We start from the raw sequence: 26,059 nt of genomic DNA, 5'->3' as shown, positions 1-26,059 counted from the left end.
TCATAATGTGCAGAAGCAATAGTTAGGAAAACTTACTGGCTGTTCCTGGCAGAAAATTCTGACCTCTTCCTGAAAAATGTTAATCTCTCTAAAGTTGTTCTGGTTTCATCAGTGCAGGTTGGTTGGTTGCAGCATGCTCCATTTTGACTTGTACCTAAAGCTATCCTGGAGGTCTTGGATGATTCAGAGCAGCTACCTGCTTGTTTTAAGTGGATTTCCTGCAGGGAGTTCATTGAACCAGTGCTTGTGTTCGTTTCTGTAAACAGCTCAGAATGGTTCTGAATTGTAAGCTGGCACAGTTGAACGGTATGTCTCAAATTATTTTGGTCCAGCGACTGAGCTAAGGTGTGTTTAATGTATCTTTTTCAATTTCTGTAATTGTTGCTGATCACTGATAAGCTTGGAGTTTGGAATCTTGCCCTTTCATTGGAATGTGGTACTTTGCCTTTACCATGTGATCTGAATTTCAAGGCATTTTGCATCTTATTTTCTCAGGTACTGGCTAATGAAGTTTGCTGACAAGGGGGCAGATAATGTCAAGGTGGAGGAAATACTCTTCCTGCAGTTTGAGGACAATTGATGGTTTCAGATTGAAATTGTATGTGAGCAGAATTTTGTATAAATGGAAAATGACTCTCTTCAGTCAACATTTGGGGAAAAAATATAGTGGAGTAGCTGCATTAAGTTGCCATTTTTCTTGGCAGAATGAGCTGAAACCTCAAATGGGATTCATGGCCAGCATCCACCTTACATGGATCACAAAGAATCACTGTAGGAATTTCAGATTTGAGTTTGTATTTCAAGCAAGTCACATGGAGTTAAAAAATAGTACATATGTCCAGTTGGCACATACTCTGTTGCAGTTCTGAGATTCTTACAAAATATTTTTTCTGTTTGTCAGGCTGATTCAGAGGAGGATGTGGAAGAGCATTCACAAGAGCAAAGGTAAGCAAGACTTGAATGAAGGCAAGGTTATTGAAGCTTGTGTTGGTTTTTGCTTTAGGAAATACTGAAGTGTAATTGGACAGACTACTAAAAAGGATTTTTTTTTTTTGTCTGCTGCATATTAGATTTGCATTACTTATGAGTGTTTCAACTGATGTTAATATTATTTTGTTAGCAAAACCAGAAAATATGGCTCAGCGTATGCAAGGCTGAAGAACTCTCTTGCATCTTCCTCCATGGTCTCTCTAAGCTGCATTAGCTTTTCATTGCTTTTACACAAAAAAGTCTGTTTATTAATTCTTCTTTACTATTTTGTAATTATTGTCTTTAAACAAGAAGGCAATTTTCTGTTCCAAAAGTGGCATATGTGAGTAGTCTAAGAGTCTTAGTGTGCACCAAGATGGGGAGAGAGGTAAAGAAGATAATAATAATGGCCTGCCTTATTTTATAAAATCAGACAAGTCATAAAGCTCTGAAGAACTGTAGCTTCAACTCTGCTGTTTCTGGTAGTATCAGGCCTCCTGTGTTTTCAGGGGTTGGGCAAATAGCATCACAGATTATTTTTTAAATACACATTGTTTCCTCTGAGCATCCAAATTAAAATGCTGGGACATCTACCAGTGAAACACTTCCTTCCTTTGGTATGTGTTAATGTGGATACAGCTCTCAGTGCCATGCCAGCCAGAAAGATCACAAGACTTAAAATAAATATGTGTAACACCAATGTGCTCTGATGACTGCAGTTAGCCAGAAATGCTATTCTCATTTATCTCCTGTCCTTGTCCTTAGCTTGGGTTTGATAAAACAGAAGCCTTGCTAAGGGCTGGTAGAAGGGGTAAGCATAAGGACAGGAAAGGGATGGTTACGATGTCTGTCCTGCATTGCAATGCTTCTTTGTGCAGCTTTTGCCTCTTTCTGTCCCGTCAGGAGCTGTCTGAACACAGATCTGCATTAGGGTTCCTATACTTCCTATCCATGGGAAGGACAAAGTTAGTGTAGAAACAGGATGAGAGGGGTAAAATACTGAATGCTGATGTTTTCCCTGCACAAACATGGAACTTTCTGATTTTTCAGATGGGGACTACTGTGTTTTTGATGATAAATTTTCACTGTGTATGTAAGAATGACCTTTTGATTGAGAGGTGGTCAGAAGATAGGAGTCTCAAATGCTGTGCTTAAGGTGATTTTTTTTTTTTTTTAGATATTTTTTTTTTCTACCAGGCAGAGTGTTGTAGTTTTTGAAGGAAAAAAACCCAGACAAAACCAAAACCAACAAAACCCAAACACCTCCAGCTGCCTATTTTTTCTCTGGAGGTGGATGGAATAACTAGCTACTATAGCAATAATAAAAATATTGTTGAAAGATTAAGTACTTCTTAAGACTCAGGATATAGGAAAAAGTGGGTTGACTCTTTTTTTTGTCATTCAAGTGCTTAAAGATATTTTTCTAGCAATTAGTCATTTCCAAAGATGAACCATTTTCTGAAAATAAAGTTTGTAAGGTTCACTTGCATGGATGGAAATATCCTTCCATTGTCATACTGAAATGCTTCAGGAAGCTTGCCTAAACACTGGTTTGCATGCATCTTTTAAAGTGTTTTGGTTTGCTGCCACATGTAAACGTTGGTCTATGTATTCTCTGTACGCTCTTGTGGACTTTATGAAGAAGACATAGCAAAAGTATGTTAGGAAGACTAGAATTTATTAGTTGCTTTCCAGATTAACTTTCATTCCCTTGTCTTATATTGCTATATGGTGAAATCATGGGGATTTCCTTTTCCTGTACCAGCAAAACCTGAAAGCTTGCAGCATCTCCATCTCATTAGCTGCCAGTGTGCCTTGGGGGAAATCAGCTAAAGCTACTGAAATTTGATATGGAGCTCCTAGAAGCAAAGCACCTTAAAGCAGCCCTATGAACAGAAGTTAATGGAGATAGAGTTCAACATTTTCCCCAGAGCTGAAGAAAGTAGAGTTTAGCATCTTGGGCCATAAAGGAGAAAGTCTCTTCCCAGAACACTTTCAATCAGTTTTTAATTCTGAGTTGATGGGTTCTCTTGGGAGCTTGCTAGCCTACTTGAAAAAAATAATAAATAAACGGTCTGTTAACTGACTTTGTCTGCATGTGTATCACAGGATCTTGCATTTGGGGTGGGCTTCTTGGTTTGCTGTTGATTTTTGTGGCCTGTGCTCAAGAGGGATATATTATTACCTAATTATTTCTGCCTTAGGCTTAGCTTTAGCAAATGCAGAAGTTCTCATGGAAGCAAAAAGACGTTGTCAAAGTTGCAATTTTTGTAAGGAGCTCTTTCAGAGGTGAAGGAGAAATGGTTGATTTGGAGGTCTGTAGGTTTTCAGCTGTCCTGAAAGAGGAAAAAAACTTATTAGCAACTATTTAAATTAAAATCTAGGATTCTGGCCTTAGCTTGGATGCTACCACAGGTTGGTTTCTGATGTTTTGTATCTCTCTCTGAATCAGACTCTGAAATAAGAAATGCTGAACAGTAGGTATTGGGTTGGATGTACTGCTTCAGGCCCCAGACTTTGACAGTATTCAAGCCATGCATATTTGGACTAGCCTGGACTTGCCTATCAGAACAAGCTTCAGGTTTCTTTCAAAACCTGCTTCTTAAACTTGACAGTCAGCAGTAAAAAGATGCTTTCCAGAACAACTTTGATTCAGGAAGTTTTGTTAGAGGAAAGTCAATGACAGATCTTAACTGAAAGTTTTGTTTGGGTTTTTTCTTGTTTTGGTTTTCCTTCATGCTGGTGACTGTTCATTTACCTCAGCTGGCAGTAGCAAACTTTGAGGTTTCAGGTGCTTTTTTTATTAAGCTTTTGCTAAAGCAGCAGAATGAGTCAAATGCAGAAGTCTGGCACAAGTCAGGGGGCAATACTTTTAGATAATGTGCTCAAATGATGCTATCAACATTTTTGGCTTTTAACCTTCAAGGAAGCAGACATTGGACTACAAAAGAAAAAACAAATTTTCACATGTATGATGTTCTTAATCCTTGATTTTGAGGACTTCTAGTGAAAGGTCGTTGAGGATCCAGTTTCCCAGGTGACACGTTAAAAGACTGAATGCTGTATTCAAGATGTGGATCATGTACTCTTAATATGTGATGTTTATTCATAATCCACAGGAAAGGAAAGCCATACAGTGCTGTGAGTGTGGTGTCTAATTAGCAAGTAGAAGGGCATTTTCTAGCATTAACCTGTGACAGAATGTATTTTGCTTTGAGTTGATAGGTATCAACTGCTAGGAAAATTATCAGTGTGTTGCATTTAGCTCAGTCAAGCATTTCTGTTGAACTTTGCCTTTGATCACTGGGAGGATGTTTGACCCCATGGACTGGAGGTCCTTGGGGCAGTAGATGGTATCAGCTCCCAGTGGCTTCTTGCTAGGGTGACTGTGCAGCCCCGGGAGTGACAGGTGGTGCCCAGCACTGTAACTTCTCCTGACTGGCAAGTGGGATTGCTCCTAATCCTGTGATTATTTTTTTTTTTTCTCTCTGTGAAATAGCGATCTGAATGTGGTAGAGAAATTGGAAGGTAAAGGTATCAAGGGAGCTGCTTACTAATCACCTGAGAGATAGCAAAGCAGTTAAGGTGCACAGACTTCAAAATTACTTGGGGCTTCAGCAGATACTTAATAGATGCAGTTATTTGCTTCAGGAAAAATCTGGAGTGGCTGGAGAGAAAGTCTGCTTCATCTTGCGAGGTCATATGTAGCAATTTCTCACTGGCCACTGTTTCCTCTCATCCAGTCAAGAGACATAGATGAATATGATGCTATGATGGATGGACAATTAAGACACTTCAGATGTGACTCATCCTTCAAAAAATCCTGTGGTTTAGTTCCATAATTTCTGGCAGTCCAGTTCTTGGAAAGTAATGGCATAGAGCTGGTGGTATGCCTGTGTAACAGTTCAGTAGCTTGGCTGGTGGCTAAGCCAGGAAAGGAAAGATTGAAAAATAGATCAACCGAATTTTTTCCTTCACTTTTTTTTTTGACTGGAGAGAGTAAACATTGATTCTTGTTCCAGGAGAAATGTCCAAATATTAAAAAGCTCCTACAATGTTTATATTTACTTTTAAAATAACTTTACTAAAGTCAAACTGATTATCCATTGAGAGAGGGTTTCAAGGTGAAAAGCTGAAAGGTAGTTTTGATAGTATCAGTGAGTCTTTTAACTCTTTGAAAGGAACCATCCTAAAACATTTTCAGCCTGAGCTTGTACTGAGTACTGCTAATTATTTAAATTGTCATTAAACTCACCCCCCTAAAAGTATTTGAAAAATTACATCAAGACATTTCCTAGGATATGCAATTTTATAGTTTTTAGCTTCAAATAGTTTTTAAAGGTTGTTTGAGGTGGTTGTGCCTTTTTTTCTTTCCTCCCCCCCGCAAGAAGCAGAGATTCATGTGTGTATTAAAAAAAGAAAAAAAGTTGCATTTCTTGGGAAAACCTTTTTAATCATTATCAGTGCACTTCAAAACCTGCCTGGATGCATTCATGTGTGACCTGCTCTGGCAGAGAGGGTTGGACTAGGTGATCTTTTGAGGTTCCTTCCAACCCCTACCATTCTGTGATTCTGTAACATACTTCTACAGTGTGCACAGAACAGGTGTTCTTTTCTGGGTTGTACCAACACTTGCTTCAATATTGGTTAACTTTTGTTTTTAATTGCTAAGTTACTGCTGTTATATCCTAATCACAATTTCATCAAATTACCAAGGGACTACTAATTTCAAGTTTTACTGGCTGCCTAAAGAAACTAAATGTGCTGTGTATAATCCTTAGAAGTAACAGAGCGTAAATGAGATGCACACACCTGCCTGTTACACTTGCATGAAAATCCCTAAGGAAACACCTGTAGGAAACAGGATAATGTGAAGCTAGAATAAAAAAAGCTTACTCAAAAATTGCTAGAAGATAGCAAAGTTGTAGAATGTCTTGTGGATGAAACAGATTGTTTTGGAGAGAACCGTCACTGTTACTCTTCCTCTCTTTCCTTACACTTGTCATGCACAGGTCGGGTGTCAGGCTGGACTCTTGCTGCTTTAATCCTTTATCTCTGTTTTATATGTTGTAATTGTTTCACTGATGAACTTTGCCTTGCTGAACTTTGTATTAAATGCTGCTAGAGACAGCTGTGCCCTCTGTGCATTGCTTCTTCCAAAATATTGGTCCTTTTGCAAAATGGTGTTGCTTGTCTGCTGATACAGGGAGTAAAAACTGTTTGGTTTTTGGTTATTTTTCACGGGACATTGCATGCTGCTGCTGTGTGCTAGCAAATGAATCAATGATGTATTTATTTGTCTCTAAGTTTCTGAAGTGAGAGCAGAGAACTATGCCAACTGGGTTGAGTTTCACACCAGCCTGAGGAGCTGATGCTGTGGCTTTCTAGGATCTGGAGTGAACGGTGAATGAGACAATCCTGCTGCATTTTGCAAAGAGTTGGCAAGCTTCTGTGCTCATTGTAGGTCCTAACTGACCTTAACTAAAATATTTTAAAGATAATGTGTGGCAAGATTTAATTACTTTTACTTGTAATTCTGTTAGTTGTCCAATCCTTGTCTGCTTGCACTGAAAAATTTCATACAGTGTATTTCATAGAATCATAGAATTGGTCTGGGTTGGAAGTGACCTCCAGAAGTCATCTAGTCCAACCCATTCTGCACTAAGCAGGGGCATTCTCAACTAGATCAGGTTGACCAGAGCCCTATTGACTCTCACCTTGAATATCTCTCTTGCTGTTGAGAGCCCACTTGGGCAGGAAGAAGCCCATGGTCAGATCATTCTGTTTGATCTGTATTTCAGCTTGTACACTGATCTGAAATGGACTTTCTCATGTATAGATAATCTGTCTTTGAGAAATGAAGCCAGTCTTGGTGTGGTAATTGAGAATTGACACTTGTGCTTTCACATGGCTTCCACTGCCTTGGAAAGCCACACAAGCTGTCTTTACCCCAGTTTCATACTGGTAAAAATAGCAAACAGTGAAGAGTCTCCTCCCATCTGGGGTTGTAAGGTTGCTGTTTGCACAGGGATTAGTGTATGTGGAAAAGCTTTATTTGTGGTTACATGCTAAACTTTCTCACATGTATTGACTTGTTTTAAATGGGCAAATAAACTGTGCTTTACATTTTAGTGTCCTTTATCTTCCTTTTCTTCTATTAGTATACTACTTCTTTACTTTCTTTTTCTGCTTTATAGCTCTTCTGCAGATCCCTTGCATACCTTTTATGGCATACCTACTTTCTTTTTAGTTTCTGTTCAGGCCATACCTCAAATGGTTGTAGTTGTACTGCAGGAGGAAGAGCCTGTCCTGCCCTTCGCTGCATCAGTGCTGTCCCCTGTCTTGTGCAGTCCTATAAGTTGTATCAGAAAACGTCTCTGGATTAAAAGCACTTCCTAGTTTTATTTTTGCCAGGTTAATGTTTAGCTGTAATCTGTCTTTGGTTTTGCTGTTGCTTTCTGTGGCAGCAAGAAAATGGGTATGAAGATGCTTTCTTCCTCCTGCTCTTCTGGATGGTTGCCAGACTTGACACCTGCAGGACAGCGTCTCTGCTCTGCTGCTCCCAGGGCGGCCTGCTGGTGACTCAGTGCGGTTCTGGTCCAGACCCTGTGGTGTCTTCCTGCTCTTTCCTCAGACATTCTATTAGGGTGGGTGGTCACATGGTGGTACTATTGCCAAGGCTCTCTGCTCCTGTATCATCTGCAGTGCAAGAGGAACTGGGGAAGCATCCAGCCAAATCTGTTGTTCTGTGCAGTGTTGGTGAGATAGATGAGCAGGTTTATCCATGAAAGTGTGAGGCTGAGAGAATATCTTTTATGTTGGGAATGATGCCTTGTCAAATGAAGGATTTTGGGTAGGAGGATGATGGAGTAAGTGCATCAGTATGACGGAGAGCGTTGGAGGTAGTTGATGATGTGGCCAGTCGTACAGCCTGTGCCCCTGTTTGGGAAGTTGAGGGTGAGTGCACACCCAAACATCAGTGGTGGTGTGTGGTTTGAATTTTTTTTTTTCAGCCCCAGATTTTTGGTAAACTCCTGTGGCCAATGTTTTGGGCAGAGTCCACCCAGAATACAGGGTCTTTGGAGTTTGGACAATCCTTTCTCCTGAGGAGAAAGTTCTTCACAGAGAGAGTTGTTAGCCGTTGGAATGGGCTGCCCAGGGAGGTGTTGGAGTCACCATCTCTGGAGGTGTTCAAGAGGGGATTGGACGTGGCACTTGCCATGGTTTAGTAGTCATGAGGTCTTGGGTTACAGGTTGGAGTTGATGGTCTTTGAGGTCTCTTCCAACCTTATTGATTCTATGATTCTAGCAGGTGGGACAAAGGCATATATTTTCTTGTTCCTTGTTCTGTGTTTCAGTACTGGATGCAAAGCCATGTGGGAGCAGAGACAGATCTTGTGGTGGCACTACCTGTTGGAATAGTCATTCAGCAAACACATGGGGAGGGTCAGCTCTTGATGCTAAGCAGCTGTGTGCAGCGAGTGTTTTGCATGTCTGCTCTGAAACTTGGCATTTTTCTTGTTAAACTTAACCTGCCTTGTTTTGAAAAAGGGGATGTTAGAACATACTCTGTATGCTTGGGGGGTGGGGGAGGAAGGAAAAGCAAAGAGCTGCTGTGGCCTGTTTTTCCTTGTCCTAATCATTGTAAACTTAGTGTCCTCTTAAGACCATACCTGCTACTTTTACAATATAAGTAGTTCAGAATAGGAACTCTCTTCTTATGCTTCTACTTACACATTTCAGTACACTAATAAATTCCAAATGTGTGTTAATCCCAGGCTAACCTGATTTATGGGCAGTGGGCCACAAAAGATTTAGCTTTAGACATCTGTTTTTTAATAAATTATTTTTACTCCCTTAGTAGCTGCATCTTCATTGTTCTTAAGAGGGTTTAATTTGCAGTAATTTTAGTTTTACTGTTATTATGTGTTTAAATGATAGACATCTGGAATAACATACTCATCTCAAAAAACCTGCAAGTTGATTCTGTATAGGTATGTAGCTTCCTAGTTTTTCTGCTGTTGCAGATTGGCAAATTGTGACAAAACATAAAACCCCAAAACAATGGCTTGCTCACTTGCAGGATTTTTCAGTCTACTTCTGAATCATCAACCTCAGCACACTGGCTTGATATTTTTTTTTTAATTTTGTTTTTTTATTGAATAAGCCAAATAGATTTCAGGTAACTATATTTGATGCAATGCACCAAAGTCTTATAAACAACGCTGTTACTTACCTCTCGTCTTCCTAGAGACTTAAAGATAGCACAGACCGAGCTTATAATACCTCATGTATTTTTATTTGACTAAGAAAAGTGCTCTGGAACAGCTGTGCTCCTGCCCTGGCAGTGGCTCTGAGTACAGGACTTACAGGCAAGTGGGTGAAGGAGCCTTGCCAGTGATGTTGGAGTTAGCCAAAGCCATAGTAACTTCAGTAAAACATGGATAGAATAAAACAAAGCAGATAGCTAATTTGTACTCCTTTCAGTTCAGTTATGGCCTAAGTTTAGAGAAACATCATATTTATATTGTCTTAAACATATATATTTTTTTTTAATCCCCTTTCTTCAGCAGCTGCTTTGGGAAGGCACTTTTTGTTTTTTTTGGTACTGTTTATTGTAGAATGATCAAATCCCCTCTTCACAGAATAGATCTGCCCACTTCAGGGAGAGGAAAGGTATTAGCAAATGCATGTGTATTAATTCCTTTGCAGAGTTCTGAGTGCCCATTGCATACATTTGCTTTATATTTGTAGAAGAGTTTTGCTTCAGTCACCTAGGAAAAATTTGGTCAGTGTGAATAATTTGTCTGCATGTCCTCTCAGTTGTCCACCATTCTGTGTTACTTCCAGGCTGCCACCTGAGGTAAGGAAGACAGGAAGGCGAAGCTGGCTGTGCTAATAGTCATCTTATCTTCCTCTCCACCTCTCTTTGCCCCATAAAGTGGTGTACAGATAAACTGCCCTTGGGGTTTTTTTGTGTGTGTCTTCGTAACTATTAGAATGTGCAATGGAAACCTGATTAGAGAAGGGCAACTCAGGATATTGTTTTGTGTGTACAAATCAGATCTTGTTCTCTGTAGAACAAACGGATTTTATATAAATTTTAAATACAGGAATTTCTCAATCAGAAACAATCATCACAAAGGGGTTTTTTGCTTGTCAGCCATATTCCCTTCTCTCTTCTTTATCCTTATGATTCTATCATCCCTATGATTCATGAAGTTCTCATGGTAGCCTTCTCTGCTTCAGGATACTGTTGCAGTACGTTGTGAGCTGCACTCAATGGTTTCCCATCTTGCCTGCTTGGATACCAGAACTCCACAGATCCCAGAATTACAAAATCTGAAGTGCAAAATAATGTTTCTTTGTAACTTCCTCTTAAAAGCCAACTTCTTCTTCAAAACTTTGTGAAGACACATGAAGCTGTAAGGGCGTAGAAGTAAAAATGAGAAGATTAGGATGATGTCTCATGTTCACTGCTGTTGAAAGCCTGGACCATGTTGACTCTGATTCATGGGTTTGTTGTTTCAGTTAGAAGCTGGGCCTTCTGAACAAGAAAGTTTTGTTTAAATGTTTATTTGCCACAGTGTACTCCCTAAAGAAACATGACAAATAGAAGAAACAACTCGCTCTTTCATTTTTTTTTTTTTTTAAGCCTAGAAACTCTTCTTTTGGTGATGCAGCAATGTGCTGAGCTTGCATTATAAAAGGCCTCAGTTTTTGCAGTCCTGAGATTTGAAACTGCTCTGGCCTTTGGAGATGGTCATGGTTTAATCCCAGATAGCAATTTATATACAGTAGGATGATAATTTGATGCACTTCAAAATGCTTGGTAAGTTTTTCAGGAACCTGAATGATTCTGTTGTCACATCTCTGCTCTTCTGTCTCAAAAAAAAAAAGTTCTAATTACGTGGTCTCTGCTTTGCAAAGAAGATAGAGATGAATGACCAGTTTGTAACTGGCTTAATTTTTGCTACTATCTGCCTTGTTGGTGGCACACATTTATATCCTGAGTGGGAATTTCCCAGCTCTTTGTAATCAAGTGTGAGTGCTGATACCTGATCTAATGGAAGGTTAATAGTCTCTCTTGTTTTATTGTTCTTGGTTCTCTTCTGTGCCCCATGAATTCTGTCATGTTCTTACAGCCCTGTTTCCCCTCCTGATTTACTGGAAAGCTTCTCCCAGTCATCTGTGGGATGAGTTTATGCTTCAAAAGCTTTTGTGTGTCCTAACAGGGTCCAAAATGGGATTGTTATACAGACACTCATATGTCCAGAAGCTCTAGAAGACAGCTGTCACTGCAAGTGCTGCCATCAGCTCCTGCACACTTCTTTCAGAGCTGACAGTGTTTGGCAGGCAATGGATTCAAATGCTAATGCTAAATGTTTCTTTTAAGTTTGTTGGCTTACTGAGGTCTTGACCTTTCCTGGAGAGCCACTTCAATTATATCTGTGATTTCTGGTTAATCAAAATTAAGCTAAAAAGCCACTTGGGATCCTGCTTCCTGCTGGTGCTCTTTAACCTGTGAGCACTTGAGGAGAGTTCCTCTATGGGCAGCATGTGGATTTGGTGGGTTCAAGGACCTTTTTGCAGTCCTTCAGCTATAGGTATTTGTTTCTTATCAGCGAGAACAGAAATGGGTTCAGCTGTCATGTATCAAACCAAAACTGGGCCACATGAATGCATGAGTATGTGCTTGAATGCCATCTGGCATTTAGGACACTGATCCATGTTTGTTGGAGCAGTATGTTGTGCTGCCGTTGGGAATACACTTGGAACAAAGAAGGACTTTGGAGACTTACTTGACTCTGAGCCAGTAGTCTGTGTGATGTGTTTATCACTGGAGAGAGAAAAAACAGATGCATGATTGTTTCTGTATTATTTACAAGGAGCATCCTTTGTATGGTTTCCAGGGTCTTGAGGTTCCTGTATATTGTGCTGCCTTTTAACTCCATTGCTGTAATGTGCTTGGATGAGAGGTGCAGTTGCTGTAATTCAAAACACTTGTGGTGTTTCTTAAGGCTCTTAGACCCTCTCGCTGCTCTGTGTTAATTACTTGTCTGTTACAGGCTGGCCATCTTATGGACAGGTGAAGCCCATGGATACATTTCACTCCATTTGAAACCCATCTTCATATTACAGTGTTAGCAAAAGAGTTGTAAGGACAGTAACCAGGCAGAGTTGACCTGCCTTGTGTCCTGGAGCTGGTCCTTGGAGACTGGCGGGATCCACCTCAACCTGTTGGTATGTGATATTGCCTGTGGAGAAGCAATCTTGCTGGGCAATGGTGAAAGAGTAATTTCAAGACAAAGCTTTTGGTGTTGAAAGGCTGGTCACTTCCAGCTGCTGCAGTGAGAGAGAGAGAGAGAGGTTTCACCCGAGAATGGTGAAGGAGCTTAATTTAGTGGTTTTGCATTGCCCTCAGGAGCAGCCTATTTCTTCTAGTCTTTTTGGAAGGAGAGGGAATGCTTTGGAGCTCAGAGAGAGTGCTTGCATCCCCTCAAGCTCTCCGGTCTCTGCTGCTTCCTCTGTGACCTGCAGGTTCCCCTTCTCACAGAGGCTAAGACAGCAGGTGATGTTGCAGTAACTTTTTCAGAACCCAGTACTGCTGACTTGCACAGCGAGTCTGGCCTGCCCTCTCCACGCTGTTTTTTGTACAAGTTTGGAGACTTGAGATGTCCAGCCTTGTTCTGGGGCAGCAGCTGTGGCTGGCAGTCTGCACCTTGGATACTGCAAGAATTTCTGCTGCAGCCACCAGACCTTTCCTGGGGAGCAGCTGTGGCTGGCAGCTCCCATCTGCTTCAGTGTGTGGAGTGCTTCTCTTCAGCCTGCTCCTGCTTCCTGAGGCTCAGAACAGCATGTTGGTTAAGGCAAAACCTACTGGAACAGGGCTCTTCCATTCATGTATGGTTGCCTGACTGAGGAGAGAGGCAGGGCAGCCATGGAATCACACATGGTGCTGGTTAAGACATCTTACCTAACACAGTGCCAGAAACCACTTGGATGTGATGCTGAACCTGTCTGGGCTAGCGTTTGGCAGCAAGGGAAGGATGGGGTGTAATTGCCAGAGGGCAGGGGGGAAGTACGGTAACAAGAGAAAAAAAATTACTGAATGTGAAGAAAAACACAAAGGAAGGAAAAAAAGAGTCATAGAATCAATAAGGTTGGAAAAGACCTCAGAGATCATCCAGTCCAACCTATCACCCAACACCCCATGACTAACTAAAGCATGGCTTCAAGTGCCTTGTCTAATCCTCTTTTAAACCCCTCCAGAGACGGTGACTCCACCACCTCTCTGGGCAGCCCATTCTAATGGCCAGTCACTCTTTCTGTGAAGAACTTTCTCCTCACCTAGAGCACCCAGCTCTTTGATGTGTTAAATCTCATGCTGTTGTACTCTGCCCATGTGTCCAGCCTGTCAAGGTCCCTCTGCAGAGCTCTCTAACCCGGTAACAGATCAACACCTGTTCCTAACTTGGTGTCATCTGCAAATTTACTGATGACTGACTCAATCCCCTTGTCCAGATCATCAGTAAAGATACTGAATAGGATTGGCCCAGCACTGATCCCTGGGGCACACCACTAGTGACTGGCTGCCAGCTGGATGTGGCACCATTCACCACCACTCTCTGGGCTTGTCCCTCCATCCAGTTCCTAACGCAGCTCAGAGTGCTGCTGTCCAAGCCACAGGCTGACAGCTTGGCCAGGAGTTTGCTATGACGGACGGTGTCGAAGGCCTTGCTGAAGTCCAGGTAGACTGCATCCACAGCTTTCCCCACATCCACCAGACGGGTCACCTGATCATAGAAGGAGATTAGGTTGGTGAGGCAGGACCTGCCCTTCCTAAATCTATGCTGGCTGGGCCTGATCCCTTGGCTATCCTGCAGGTGCACTGTGATTGCTCCCAAGATGATCTGCTATGGATCTTTCCTGGCACTGAGGTCAGGCTGACAGGCCTGTAGTTTGCAGGTTCCTCCATCCATCCCCTCTTGTGGATGGGCATCACATTGGCCAGTTTCCACTCATCTGGGACCTCTCCAGTGAGCCAGGACTGGTGGTAAATGATGGAGAGCCAGCTTGGCCAGCTCATCTCCCAGCTCTCTCAGTACCCTAGGATGGATCCCATCTGGTCCTGTAGACTTGTGAATATCCAAGTGGCTCAGCAAGTCCCTGACTACTTCCTCATGGATTTCAGCGGGATTATACTGCCCCGATGATAAAAATTGAATGTGAAAAAAGATACTGATAGGAATGAAAAAATGAAAGCTTGCTTATCTCGAGTGCTACATAAAACTGATGAAGGGCAACAGCAGATTGTGATCTAATGATGAAGTATACACAATAGCAGAAGGTAAGTGAAATGAAAGGAGGGAGTGACTGATTAATACCTGTTTGCACCTTGTGTAACCACCATCTCCACTTACATAAAATATTTTAAGGGTCTGTGCAAAATGGAATCAAGCCTCCCTCCCCCACTTCTGGCAGAAGCAAGTCTTGCTGCACACATTTAATGTCAGGGGGTGCAAGGCAGCCAGCAAGTCAGACCTCACTAGTGACCTTGTAGGTCACCTCTTTTGCCTACTTATATTATTGTGCATGCTGAATTAGATAATCCTAAAGACTGAAGTTGTTGGTTGACATTTTAAAAGTAAGGTCTCTGCAGTAAGCGCATCAGTAACCGTACAAATAGTGAAGACCTGCACGCAGGGGTGATGAGTGTGTTAACCATATATAAGCACAAATTGTGTAACTCATGGGTTTTTTTTAGATGAGACTGTAATGAGGAGCACTGCACTGCCTCTGGGAAGTGAGCAGCTGTGTAGTGTTGCAGAATAAGTTTTGCAGTTCCTTACCATTTTGTGGATTTAAGATGCCTGCTTAGTTTGTGTGGCTGCGTGCTAGTGCTGTGTGCTGGTTTGTGTCTAAATTGTGATTCCTGGCAACTGGAGGAGGGTAGGGAGTTGAAGGGCCTGTACTTGACCGACTCCTTGACCCGTGCTTTACGTGCTTTGTTGCTATTAACTGTCTTTCTTCAATAGCTATTGTCTGATTTCTGTCTTGGTGTGTTCTGTCTTTTATTTGAGTCCTTTGCTTCATGCTTGCTGTCTGCAACCCACGAGGTGCCTGCTGACTGCTTAGGTATTTCTGTGGCCTGTTACTGACCCAGTTTCTGCAGCATTTAAACTGCCCTTTTGAAAAGGGGACATTTCTGGTCTTTGTGAGCATTCCCAGTGTTGCTGGGATAATGTGGCTGATCCCACAGATGTGGGTAGTTGCTTTAAAACAAACATTACCACCGCCACCCCCCCATTCCACCCCCTGCCCTGGTCCTCCTGCTTTCAGTCTTGCTTCAGTGTTTTTGTTTTTCCTCTCCTTGTAAGTAAACCCAATTATTAATGCCTTATGGCCATTGAAGCAGTGGTCTGTGTGTTCCTGCAGTAATCACTTAGCTCACACATCTGTCTTCTCATTTGAATGCTCCCATAAGAAGGGACAAAGTGCTTATTCCAGGCCTACTCCAGCTGCCCCTCTGCCTGTGAGAAAGCCCACTGGCTTCAGTGGGACTTGGGGCAAGCCTGGTGGTTCATGTGTGGGACAATGACATTTATTTCCTTGTTATCTTGCAGAGGAGGGAGCAGCGAGAGACATACATGCATCCAAGCTTGGCTAAATACACCTTTGTGCCACAGGGAGATCTTTGGCCTGTATGAAGGAACTGTTCCTCTCATGGGCAGCTTTAGAAACTCTGTGTCAAATAGATTGATGTGTGGAGCATACAGAAGTGAAGCGCATCCTTTGTAACAGAGGCTCATCGCTGTTTTGAGGCTCCTGAGAAACTGAAAATAGCATTGCTGATTCTTTACCCTTGGTTCACAGGTGAAAATTTCAAGTTGGTGAACTCGAATTAGCTTCTTAGCTTTGAAATAAAAGAGAAAATGCAGGATTGTGAGAATGCAGGAGAAAGTGGAGTCTTAATGTAGTACTTGATTGCAAATACCTTAACTGATAGAAAATAATCAACAGCTGACTTCCTTCTGTCTCAGCTCAATTTTCTCATCTTCCTCCCCTCCCCATCCCCAGCTATTCTGCTGAAGGAAACACATATTAACTCCTTGGCTCAGGGTGCCCCTTGCTAGAAATCAGAGCTCAGCATGCCAGCCATAACGTACCTGAGGGTTTCTTTGGTGGTAGACATTTTGTTAATGAACCTGTGAAACAGGCTGCATTTCATACATTGCTGTTTTGTTTGTCAGAAAAAAGAGGCTCAGATATGCTATGCATTGACTTCCACAGATGCCAGATATCTTGTAAGGACCTGGTAATTTCTGCAGTAAGCATTGAAAGTCCTAATCCTGGTAATTCCAAAAGCTTTGAAATTTTGCCAGTTGGAATTTTCCGATATAAACTTTTTCATAGCTATGTTTTAACAGTGTCATCTAACAAAGCATAAATATGTGGTGGTACTTAGGAGTAGGTCATAAATACACAGTGAGAGTGGTTCCTTTTATTAATAGCACTAAATCAAGGAGCTGGCTTTCCATTATGCATACCATGACCCAGAACGCTGAGTGACACAAGACAGGCGAGTGCAGCAAGCTGCTCTTCACAAAAGGGGCAGCTGAGGGAATTTGGCAGGCCATCTGCATGGTGTTGTGACACTGTGGGGGGTTCCTTGCTTTAGGTGAGGAACTGGAAATAATATGATGCTGTGGAGGACTCCCCCTTTCTGCCTACTAGAGGGCATGTACTTAAAAGTATAACTGGAATTTTGTATGGGGGTTTGGAAAAGAAAAGCTTTTAGTTTGAGAGTAGGTGCACATGACTGTGATAATGAAACATGTACATGAAGATGAAAATGCATGGTGCAATCAGTTAATAAAAAGTGAATTAACTATCAAAGTAGTCTGCAATTTTGTAAAAGTTGCTGTTGTATGTTAAAAGTTTCTCCATAAGGAATAAGTTCCATATTTGTCTGGAGAAAACACGTCCTGTCTAATAACTAATATTACAACTCATATCTGTAAAATGGCTTAAATACAGTAGGTTACTGCTCTAGGAAAAGAAGTGCTTCATTAAGTGACACCGAAACGTTTTGAGGGGGACTAAAGAGGACAGAATGTATCCCAACTGGAGGAGTGGAAAACATGAACAAGAGAGTGGTGCTCCTTTGATCTGGAGGTGTTGGTTCTGGCCTGAAGCTGCTGTTTCGCTGTTCCTGTTATGTTAGTGACTTATATTTTAACCTCTCCTTCTTGAGATTTGATAGTGGACCCTGTGGTGTGGGAGAGAGACCTTGTTCCTCTGCTCTACACAGGATGACTCTGTATAAATGCAACTTTACCCTGCAGCAATATGCTTCAATTACCTTTAAGAAAAATCTTGCCTTGCCCCTTCTATTTCTTTGCATTGTATTTTCACAGTCATGCATTGTGGCTTGCAGAAATGCTGTTCAATGACATTATAAATTAGGTATTCGTAGAAAGCTAGTATACCTAGCTTAAATTCTAGGTAGTTTGCCTGTGCTTCCAAGTTCTAGGTGAAGTTTCATCTGTTAGAGAATGAAGTTTTTAATAAGTCTAGCAATCAGTAGCAGCACTGCTTTTTCTCCTTATGTAAAACTGCAAGCTGGTCTTGGTGTGTTACTCAAGCAAATGCTTGGCACAAGGATTTTGAAAGAGGTGTATGTAGTTAAGTTTTTGAGAGGGACTTCCCTAGTGTCTTACCAGTTTTAAAGTAGCTTTCCACCTAATGCATCTAAACTGTGTATTGCAGTGTTTGCTTTTCCCCATTTGTAGTATTTGAAGCAGTCTGGTAAACTGGTCTGTAGATAGATTGTACAGTTTTGCATATTGAACCCTTTTTGTCTGTCTTCATATGCTGGCTTAAAGAATGGTGCTGGAAGCTCATATGTAAATTACTGTGCACAGAACTTGATACTCAAAGGTTATACTTCGATTTTAAATATTTGGGCTGAAATTCACAAAGGAGAAGAAATGTGAAGTCCAGAGTCATGTTTTCCCCTGTTGTATCAGACTTGAGTTTTGCAGCTTTTGAGTCACGAACTTACAAACTTCTCCATTGTGTCTATTCAGGGCAGGTGGTATCAGGTGCGCTCTCCAGACCAAAGAGAATGAAGTGAATGCAGACAATAATTACTACTTTTCTAGGTCTTAGGGTGTTTTGTTTGTTTGTTTTGTTAGCTTTGATTTTAGCTGATGTTCTTTCTCCTGTTGGTGTTTTTTGTTTGCTTGTTTGTTTTTTGTTTTGTGGGGTGGGGTAGTTTTTCATACTTAATGGGTTCACTGTAAAGGTTCCTGTGGCCTGTTAAGACACAAGTTTGCTTGGTAGATCTTAGCTGTCCTACAGGTCTGTACTCCTTATGTTATAAAAAAAATACCCAAACCCCCAACCCCTAGCAGGCTTGGGTTAATGCAGAAGCAGCAAAAGGCATCTCCCACAGGAAGATTAGCACTTGTAATTACTTAGCAGGTCAAACTTATCAGCAGTCACAGGGCACTTTCATGCATTTTGCTGAACTGTTCTAACTTAATTTTATTTTGTCAAGTTGGAAGTTTTTGGCTGCAGCTCTAAGTAGAAAAAGGAAATGGTTGGGTGCAATGATACTTTACAAGAATGTAACTTCCTATTGCCCTGAGCTTTGCAGCCCCACTGTGCTTCCTCCCAGTGCCTCCCCATTCTCTCAGGGCAGGAGCCAGAGAAATACTACATTGACCTGACGTGTGAAACACTTGAAGCAGGGTTGCTGCAGAATTCACATAAATTGTCCATTTGTTTTTCATCTTGGGGAGATTTTTTGAGTAAAACTATGTGTCCTTAATGAAAAAGAACTTTTGACAGCTAAAAACATACTTGCAATTGACACATTAGAAAAGCAAGGTTTGTTTTTCACTTGTGATTGTCCTGTAGATACTCTGCAGGAACAGGAGGAAAAAAAGTTCATCGTAATTCTTAAAAGAATTAATCTAGTTTTATGCAGGTATGATGGAATTGGTATTTGTTTCTTTTGGAATACCTGTCACTTCCTTTTTTATTTTCCTAACTATGTTAGCACAGGACTGTGCTTAAAACCAGCTCTTTCCACTAAATTTTCTGCTGATTTTGATACTGTGAAAACGGAATTAAATGCTTTGCTGCCTAGTAAGTAAAAATAAGTATGCTCTCCTTAGGTACACGGCAGGTGGGGTTGTGGTCTATCATCTGCTTTTCTTAAAGTTCTTTTATACTACCTCTTCAGAGGGCCATGCTGTGAAATTGTACTGCTTTGAGTAAAACTCTTTGAAAACAGTGGATAGAACACTGTCATTTAATTCTTGTGGTATCTCAGCACAAGGCTTGTAGTTAGTGCTTTGCTTTTAGCTGGAGAGGCAATGTGCTGACACTGGAAGCCTTTTTCTAGGTACTTCTTGAACTCCTTCTGTAGGATTCATGTTTTCAGAGTGCCTTGAAAAAGGCTGTGAGCAGCATATCTTCACTGGAAAATGTTTCATCTTCAGTTTGGAGACTCTGGGCAGGAGGTTGGATATATTTTGTGATCTTTCAAAGGAGTGGAGTCTCATCTCCTCTTGAAGTGGTTGAGCTGAGAGTTGGGCAGCCTTCTTCAAAAAGCAGGCATTTATTTACATGTATCAAGTAGCCCAGGGTGCGTTCAGGTTTAACTACCTTTCTTAATGCTTGTTAGTTAGGTAAGGTAGGCAGTGTTAACATTTCAGAAACTGTTGGTGATCTTCACATCAGTTGAAGAACAAACCTGGGTTGTGCAGGTATTTTAAAGGGGTTAAGTGTTCAGTTGTTTAGTGATGTGGTTTTTGTTTGTGGTGTGTTTTTGTTTTGGGTTTTTTTTTATAAAACATTAAGAATACCAAGTCTCCTGAAGGAGCCAAAAAGTGTATTTCTGTTAAACAAGTGACTTTTAAAACTTGTTTGGGGAAAACTTAAAAGAATGAACTTTATTGTTTCTGGGATTTGAACAGTTTAACAGAAGATTGATGACTTCTTAAGAAAAGTTAAGCAGTAAAGAAGCTTAAGAAAAAGACAAACTAAAGGTTTTATTTCAGACCAGATCTTATTGTCTTAGAGATTGTCTTATGAAATATTTCAAAATGAATAAGCATTTGTTAAAATTATGTGAAGCAGAAAGGAAAATCAAGGTGGATTTTCTGCTTGCCAGGATATTTAGGATTTCCTGGTAGAGGTGGAGATACTTCAGATGAAAATATTTGTTGTGTATGTTGAACTCGAGGGCCTCATACACTGATCCAAAAATAAATAACTTGGATACTTCTCAGCCTAATTTAAACAAGACCTTTTTTTGGGTCCACAGGCAGTTGCAGGTTCAACTTACACCTCATGGGTACTTGGTTTGCATGCCCAATTTTCTAACTCACATACCATTCTTCTAGGACTGTGCTTGGTAGTTTCTGGGACTTTATAAATCTTGATTTATTTTTTGTTTATTTGCTTGTTTTTAATTTTCCTTTTTTTTTTCTTTGCTCAGGCAGATTGTCTGTCCAAGATATGTTAAAAAAACCCACAACAAACTAACATAATTTCCCTGAACCATGTCTAGAGCACTGGCTGTTGCCTGAGATCTGTGTGGCTAAAGGATTTTCAAAGAAAAGGTTTCAGAAAACAATTTCAAACAAACGCAAGTCATTGTGAATTAATTTCTTAATTTAGTGCAGATTTCAGTTATTCATAAGTTGAGGCCTCATTTTTCTGGGGGGGAATAGTTCCATTCTGCTGTTAAATTTGTTTTGTGGTGTTACTACTGCTGCTAACATGCAAACCACAGACACATCTGGAGAAGAAAGGCTTTTAACCAGCATGCTTGCTACAAGGCTTTGTGCCTCAGTGCTCATCTTCTCTGCTAGATTTCTTCTTGAGTCTTATTTTACTTAGTGTTGTGGCCTGCATTTATCTGTGTTGGACATTTTTCAAGGATACTGTTTGGGTGTGAGGGTAGGAAGAATAGTTGTTTTTTTATCTGTGTCCTGCTGTGTACATCCCACTGAGAAATGTGACTTTATTAGCACTGTGCTGTGAGGCTCTGTGTGCTTGGTCATTGCAGTTTGGTTGTAGTTTTGTAATAAAACTGAAGCACTGCTGGCTTAGTAGCTGTTCTGTGGAGGGTTTGTGTAAACATCTTCACAGAATTTTATTGGAAGAGGGAGCACAGGCAGTGAGAGAAGGGAAGGTTACTCAGACAACTAATGGTATTGGAAACACCAGGGCTAGAGGAGAGGAGCAGGGCAGAGGGGGCTGCTCAACTTCCTGGGTGAGAGCAGTGCAAGAGGGGCTGAATGAAAGTAATGAAAAGTGCCAAGCAGTAGTTATGAAGATTAAACTGCAGCTCCTGAAAGACATCCAACAGCATTGAAAGAGGTGATAAAACTGTTTGGAAATACAAAATTAAAACTCTGCTCTGGCAGCGGGGTTTGACTGGATGATCTTTCAAGGTCCCTTCCAACCCCTAATGTTCTGTAATCAAGACAACTCTGCTCAAAACAGAAAGAGGAATATTTAATTTTATTTTTTTTTGTAGCCAAATGTAACTTCTGTAGCCAGGAAGAGCCATCAGAAATGACATTCACCTTGCAACAATGCTACACAGCTTATGCTTTACACAGCGAGCTCAGCTTACCTACCTACCTCTCTTTTGCACTGCGTTTGAAATCAAATGCCAGCCTTTTAAGACTTTGGTAGTGGCAGCTCTTGGCTATATATACTACTTTGCCAATTTTATAAACTAAAAAAAATAATAATAAAAAAAAAAAGATTGCTACACCTGTCAGCCTCCCTAAATCATGAATTTGGTCATAAATCATGGGATTTGTTTTTAGCGAAATTGTCTCACCCGTATAGCTACAGCATACAAAACAGCAGGTGTGCCTGCACATGTGCTCTCTGATGGGTAACACCATTTTGGCCTTTCCTGCTTTCTACAGTCAGTCCCTTATGGAATATAGCACAGTTCAGGGGAAATAAAAACAGCTAGCCTTCTTCCATAAGCAGCACAGCTCCCTGGTAAAGCATGTAAGTGAATTCCTAACTATGGGTTGCCAATCCCAAGCATTCAGAAGTAGTGAGTCAGTCTTCCCCCTCTTTCCTAAACAATGCAGTGCTAAAAATATCAAGAGTCTTTTGCCTTCTAGGTTTCCAATGTTTAAAATTCACCTTTTTTTTTTTTTTTTTTTTTTTTAAATGCTGGACTTTTTTTCCCTCTTAAAAAAAGAAAAAAAAGTAGAAGGCCTGAGTGGTTTATGTGTTACTGCATAAGTCTTTGGTCGGTGTGGGGCATAGGAAATCCTGCAAGTCTCTGGAGCTGAAGTGGTGAGTGTGGCAGGGCTGAGGCCATGGGGAGCCACGCAGAAGCCACATTTCTCCAGGTGCTGTTTTCAAAACTGTTGGATGTCTTTCAGGAGCTGCAGTTTAATCTTTTTAAACTACTGCTTAGCACTTTGACCGTTTTGGTAAATAGCAGACTGAGAGAAGGACTGGGGAATGTGACAAAGCTTTATATCAGCTCTGCAGAAGACTTTGGTTCAACTGCTGTTTCTACTTCTATATCAATTCCCTCTTACCTCACTATTTTCAGTTGCTAAAATAATTTCTTTGCACCAGCTGTAATCAGAACTATTAAAAGTACTTGAGTTTCATTGTTCTTGTACACAGGACTCTCATCCTCTTCATGTGGTTTTTGTTTCTCAGGTGTAGTCTAGAGGAATTAATCTAAAATTAGTCAGTAAATGAGAGTTTTAAAATCTAATGTCTCAGATTCAGTTAACACAAAAAACCTGTGATTTCCTCTACAATGTGTAGGTGAGTTTGTTTCTCAACAAACACACAAGATGAGGTTTTAATATTCCTGCCCTGAATGTACTAAGTGCCAAAAAGTCAAATTTTACTTTCACTGATCTACTGAAAAATAAAATAGTACTGCCTAAGCAGCTTAATTCAAGAGGGAGCTCTTGTGCATTAAAGAATCCAGTCCGTTTTTCCCCTGCTGCTTTCAAGAAAACACTGCAACCATAAAGAAAAAGACCAGACAATAAAATGTCTTCCCCAAACTTGCTTTTTCTTCATCTACTGTGAACAAAGGGCACAAGAAAGGAAGAAGAAAGGACACTAAGCAGCAATTGCAGTTATTCTCATCTGCAGATACTGCTGTCTGAATCATTAGGTAACATGCACCCTAGGATAATACAAAGTAATTGAAGCAATGAAATAAAGATGCAAGGAAGACTTGAAGGAGTCATTCAAGAAAAGGGATGCTGAGATAAACTTCTTTCCGGGCAGTGTCCCTTTGCTTCTGCTCAGATGCATCTCATTCTGCAGATTGAGGTTTTTAAGAATACATTTTTAGATGAATTAACTGAGTTTTGCAGTTTCACTGAAAGACATTTAAAAATGGCAACAATGCCAAAAGCCCCCAACACAAACCCAGCATATTTTTTTCTTTGTTGGGGAGTAGATTTGCTCTTTTGTTTGGATTTTTAGGGGAAGTAGTTGTCTTGTGATTGGATGGTGGCGTATGAATAAATCTGTTATGAAGAAAGATCTTTTTCTGTTGGATGTTGGGAGAGATAAAAGGGTCTTTACTCATTTGGAACAAATGTTTGTGCATAACATACATTGCCTATTAATACTGGATTCTGGGGCTGTGAATAAACACAAAACTATGGTGACCTGATTGTTTACCTTTTTTTACTAATTATATCAAAGAGTAACAGAACAGTAAAAGAAGGCAAAACAACTTCAACTATCAGCATCCCTGTGTAGGCATCCCCTTTTGTTAGTCCCACATCAATAGGATAGCAAAGTATCCTTTCCTGGAGAAAGAAGTGTTGTAAAAAGGCTCAAACTTCTCTGTGTTCTTTGACGTCTGTTTCCCCATGATAAGCACCTCTTCGAATTCTCAGTGGAGGCAATACAACTTTTACAGCTCATCCTCCCTTGAAAAAACAATCCACAAAAACCCCAACCAACCAAAACCAACCAAAATCCTTATTCCAAACAAACTGCTGGCTTAGAGTTACACATTTTTCTGCTTGCACAGGTGGTCAGACATTCCTCCATCCTGCTCTTCCGTGATGTCCCCAGTCTTCCTTACACTACCTTCCCCTTCAGCCCTTTTTTAAAATGCTCCACATCTTTCTCCTTGGTGCTGGCAGTTGTCTGCATGTTCAGAACCTGTCCCTTTCTGCTGCATGTTTTCAATGAATTTAGAAGATGAGCTGGAGCAGGTTGGAGCTGCAAGTCTCTTGGAGTCTGCCTTTCTTTACCCCCATGAGCCTGTCCCCCTTCTTGCCCTCCTGCCCTGGGTGACCATATGGATCCCTCCCTCGTCTCCCCAAAGTTTCAGCTTTTTTCCTAGAGAAGGATGATCCAGAGTGTCAGTGTTTTTAAATATTGTGAGGATGCAGAGGAGGAAGGGCATTGAATTATTGGCCTGGCAAGTGATAATGGAGCCAGTTAAGGGTTTTTTTTTTTAATACAAATGCAGTTATTACTGTTCAAACTAGTTGCTGCTTCTGCTGCTTTCTTCTGTTTCCCTCTGGTTCTGTTCACTTGTGCTTAAAAATGGACTCTGAAATGTCAGAATTGACCTGCTGTATCAAAAGTTATTATTCAGAAGTCAATGTTTAGCTGATCTGCTTGAAAAAAAGAGATGCCATTGAGTGTGGCTTTCTTGGCGTGCTTAATGTGATTGCTGATTTTAAGAGCAGTTGGAAAACAGACTTTTTCTGCCATTCTTAGGCTGATATTTGTGTAGTATCTTTCTCAGCCCTGTAACATTCTCATTAAATGACCACTATACTTTTTTGGATATGGTGTCTGCAGCCAAAAGAGTATTTTTGGCATAATTTGAGGTGAATCTGTTAGTGAGATGAGGTTCTTTAAAAAACATCCCAAAAAGTAAATGTTTTGTTTTAAAAAGTGACTCCAACTTTTAAATGCCTTAATACATTGCCTTTGATATTTATTTACATGTCAGATCCCCTGCAGAGATCTGAGAGTGTTGAATTGTGCTTGGAGAGTGGATATGTAGAAGGGTTTTCTGCTAGCTTCCAGCTGACTTGAAGAGACTTGGGCTTACACATTGCAGAAGTCCACTTCTAATGTAGATGGGCCTGTCCATTTCTTTTTGTAGTGGTGGGCTGTAAAACGTATCTGGGTTGTTCAGGTGAAATAGGCTGAAGGATCCCCTGCCTGTTCCTGCTATTTTGATTTGTCATCTTTTACTCCCTTGAGGGGAAAACCCCCAACCCACCAGAGGTGGATTTCTTTTTCCAGTAGCCCTGCCGTTGAGTAAACTCAGCTCTGAAGTTATTTTTTGGTGCCACTTTTGGGCCACTGGTAAGTGGTGCAGACATCCTGGAGCTGGCCAGCAGTCAAGGTTATGAGCACAGCACCAGTAGGAATGTGGCTGTTCTGCTTTTAGGGCCAGGTTTTGAGCTTGGAGCAGTTTGGCAGCTTTTGTGGGCTGTAGAACAGAAGCTGTGGGTGTCTTGTAACCGCTGTCCTGGGGCTGCTGGGGAGCAGTGTCCAGGGATGCTGGAAGATCACCTCCATGCTCAGGAGTCAGCTTAGAGCCTCATTCACTGAGGCTTAGCTTCAGCCATCCCAGGTCCAGGCTACCTTCTTCAGAAGAAATGGGTTGACAGCCCTAGGTACTGCTAGCTGCTGCTGCTGTCACAGGGCTTTTCCTACCTTTTGATTATTAGAGGATTGGCTGTTACTATTGAATGAACAATAATAGCATGCATTTTTAAGAACCAATGCTGTATCATGACCTTACTCGCCCAAATGAAATGCATCTTGCTACATCCACAGCTGAGTTTGCACCTAGTCAGTGTTTTGGGTACCTATTGCAGAGTGTGAGGGTTGAGATGAAAAGAGCTGATGCTGCTAGAGCTTCCCAGAAGGAAGATTAGCAAGTCTTGGAGAGCTGCTGCCAATTACCTGAATTGGCACAGAGGAGCACTCAGCTTCTTGCCCTTCTCAGGGAAGGTTTTCCTGGTGGGAAAAGATATTTCATTGGTACCTTTTAAAGATTTTTGGAGGCTCA

At 41.1% G+C, this 26,059-nt stretch overlaps 1 protein-coding gene across 3 annotated transcripts in view; it reads left to right on the top strand.

Annotated features, from left to right (window-relative positions):
* TMEM131L (transmembrane 131 like) overlaps positions 1 to 26,059 on the top strand; it is an 84,201-nt gene that overhangs the window by 6,957 nt on the left and 51,185 nt on the right. For all 3 annotated transcript variants that reach the window (XM_068137258.1, XM_068137259.1, XM_068137257.1), the window contains exon 3: positions 902 to 945. In XM_068137258.1, coding sequence (XP_067993359.1) covers positions 902 to 945 — 44 coding nt within the window. The remainder of the gene's footprint in view (positions 1 to 901; positions 946 to 26,059) is intronic.

Source organism: Melanerpes formicivorus, unplaced genomic scaffold (genome assembly GCF_026170545.1).
Source record: "Melanerpes formicivorus ecotype bairdi unplaced genomic scaffold, bMelFor1.0.p_v2 SCAF_4, whole genome shotgun sequence".
NCBI classification, from domain to species: domain Eukaryota; kingdom Metazoa; phylum Chordata; class Aves; order Piciformes; family Picidae; genus Melanerpes; species Melanerpes formicivorus.
The sequence above is the reverse complement of the archived record's forward strand: the minus strand, read 5'-3'. Positions and strand labels throughout refer to the sequence as shown.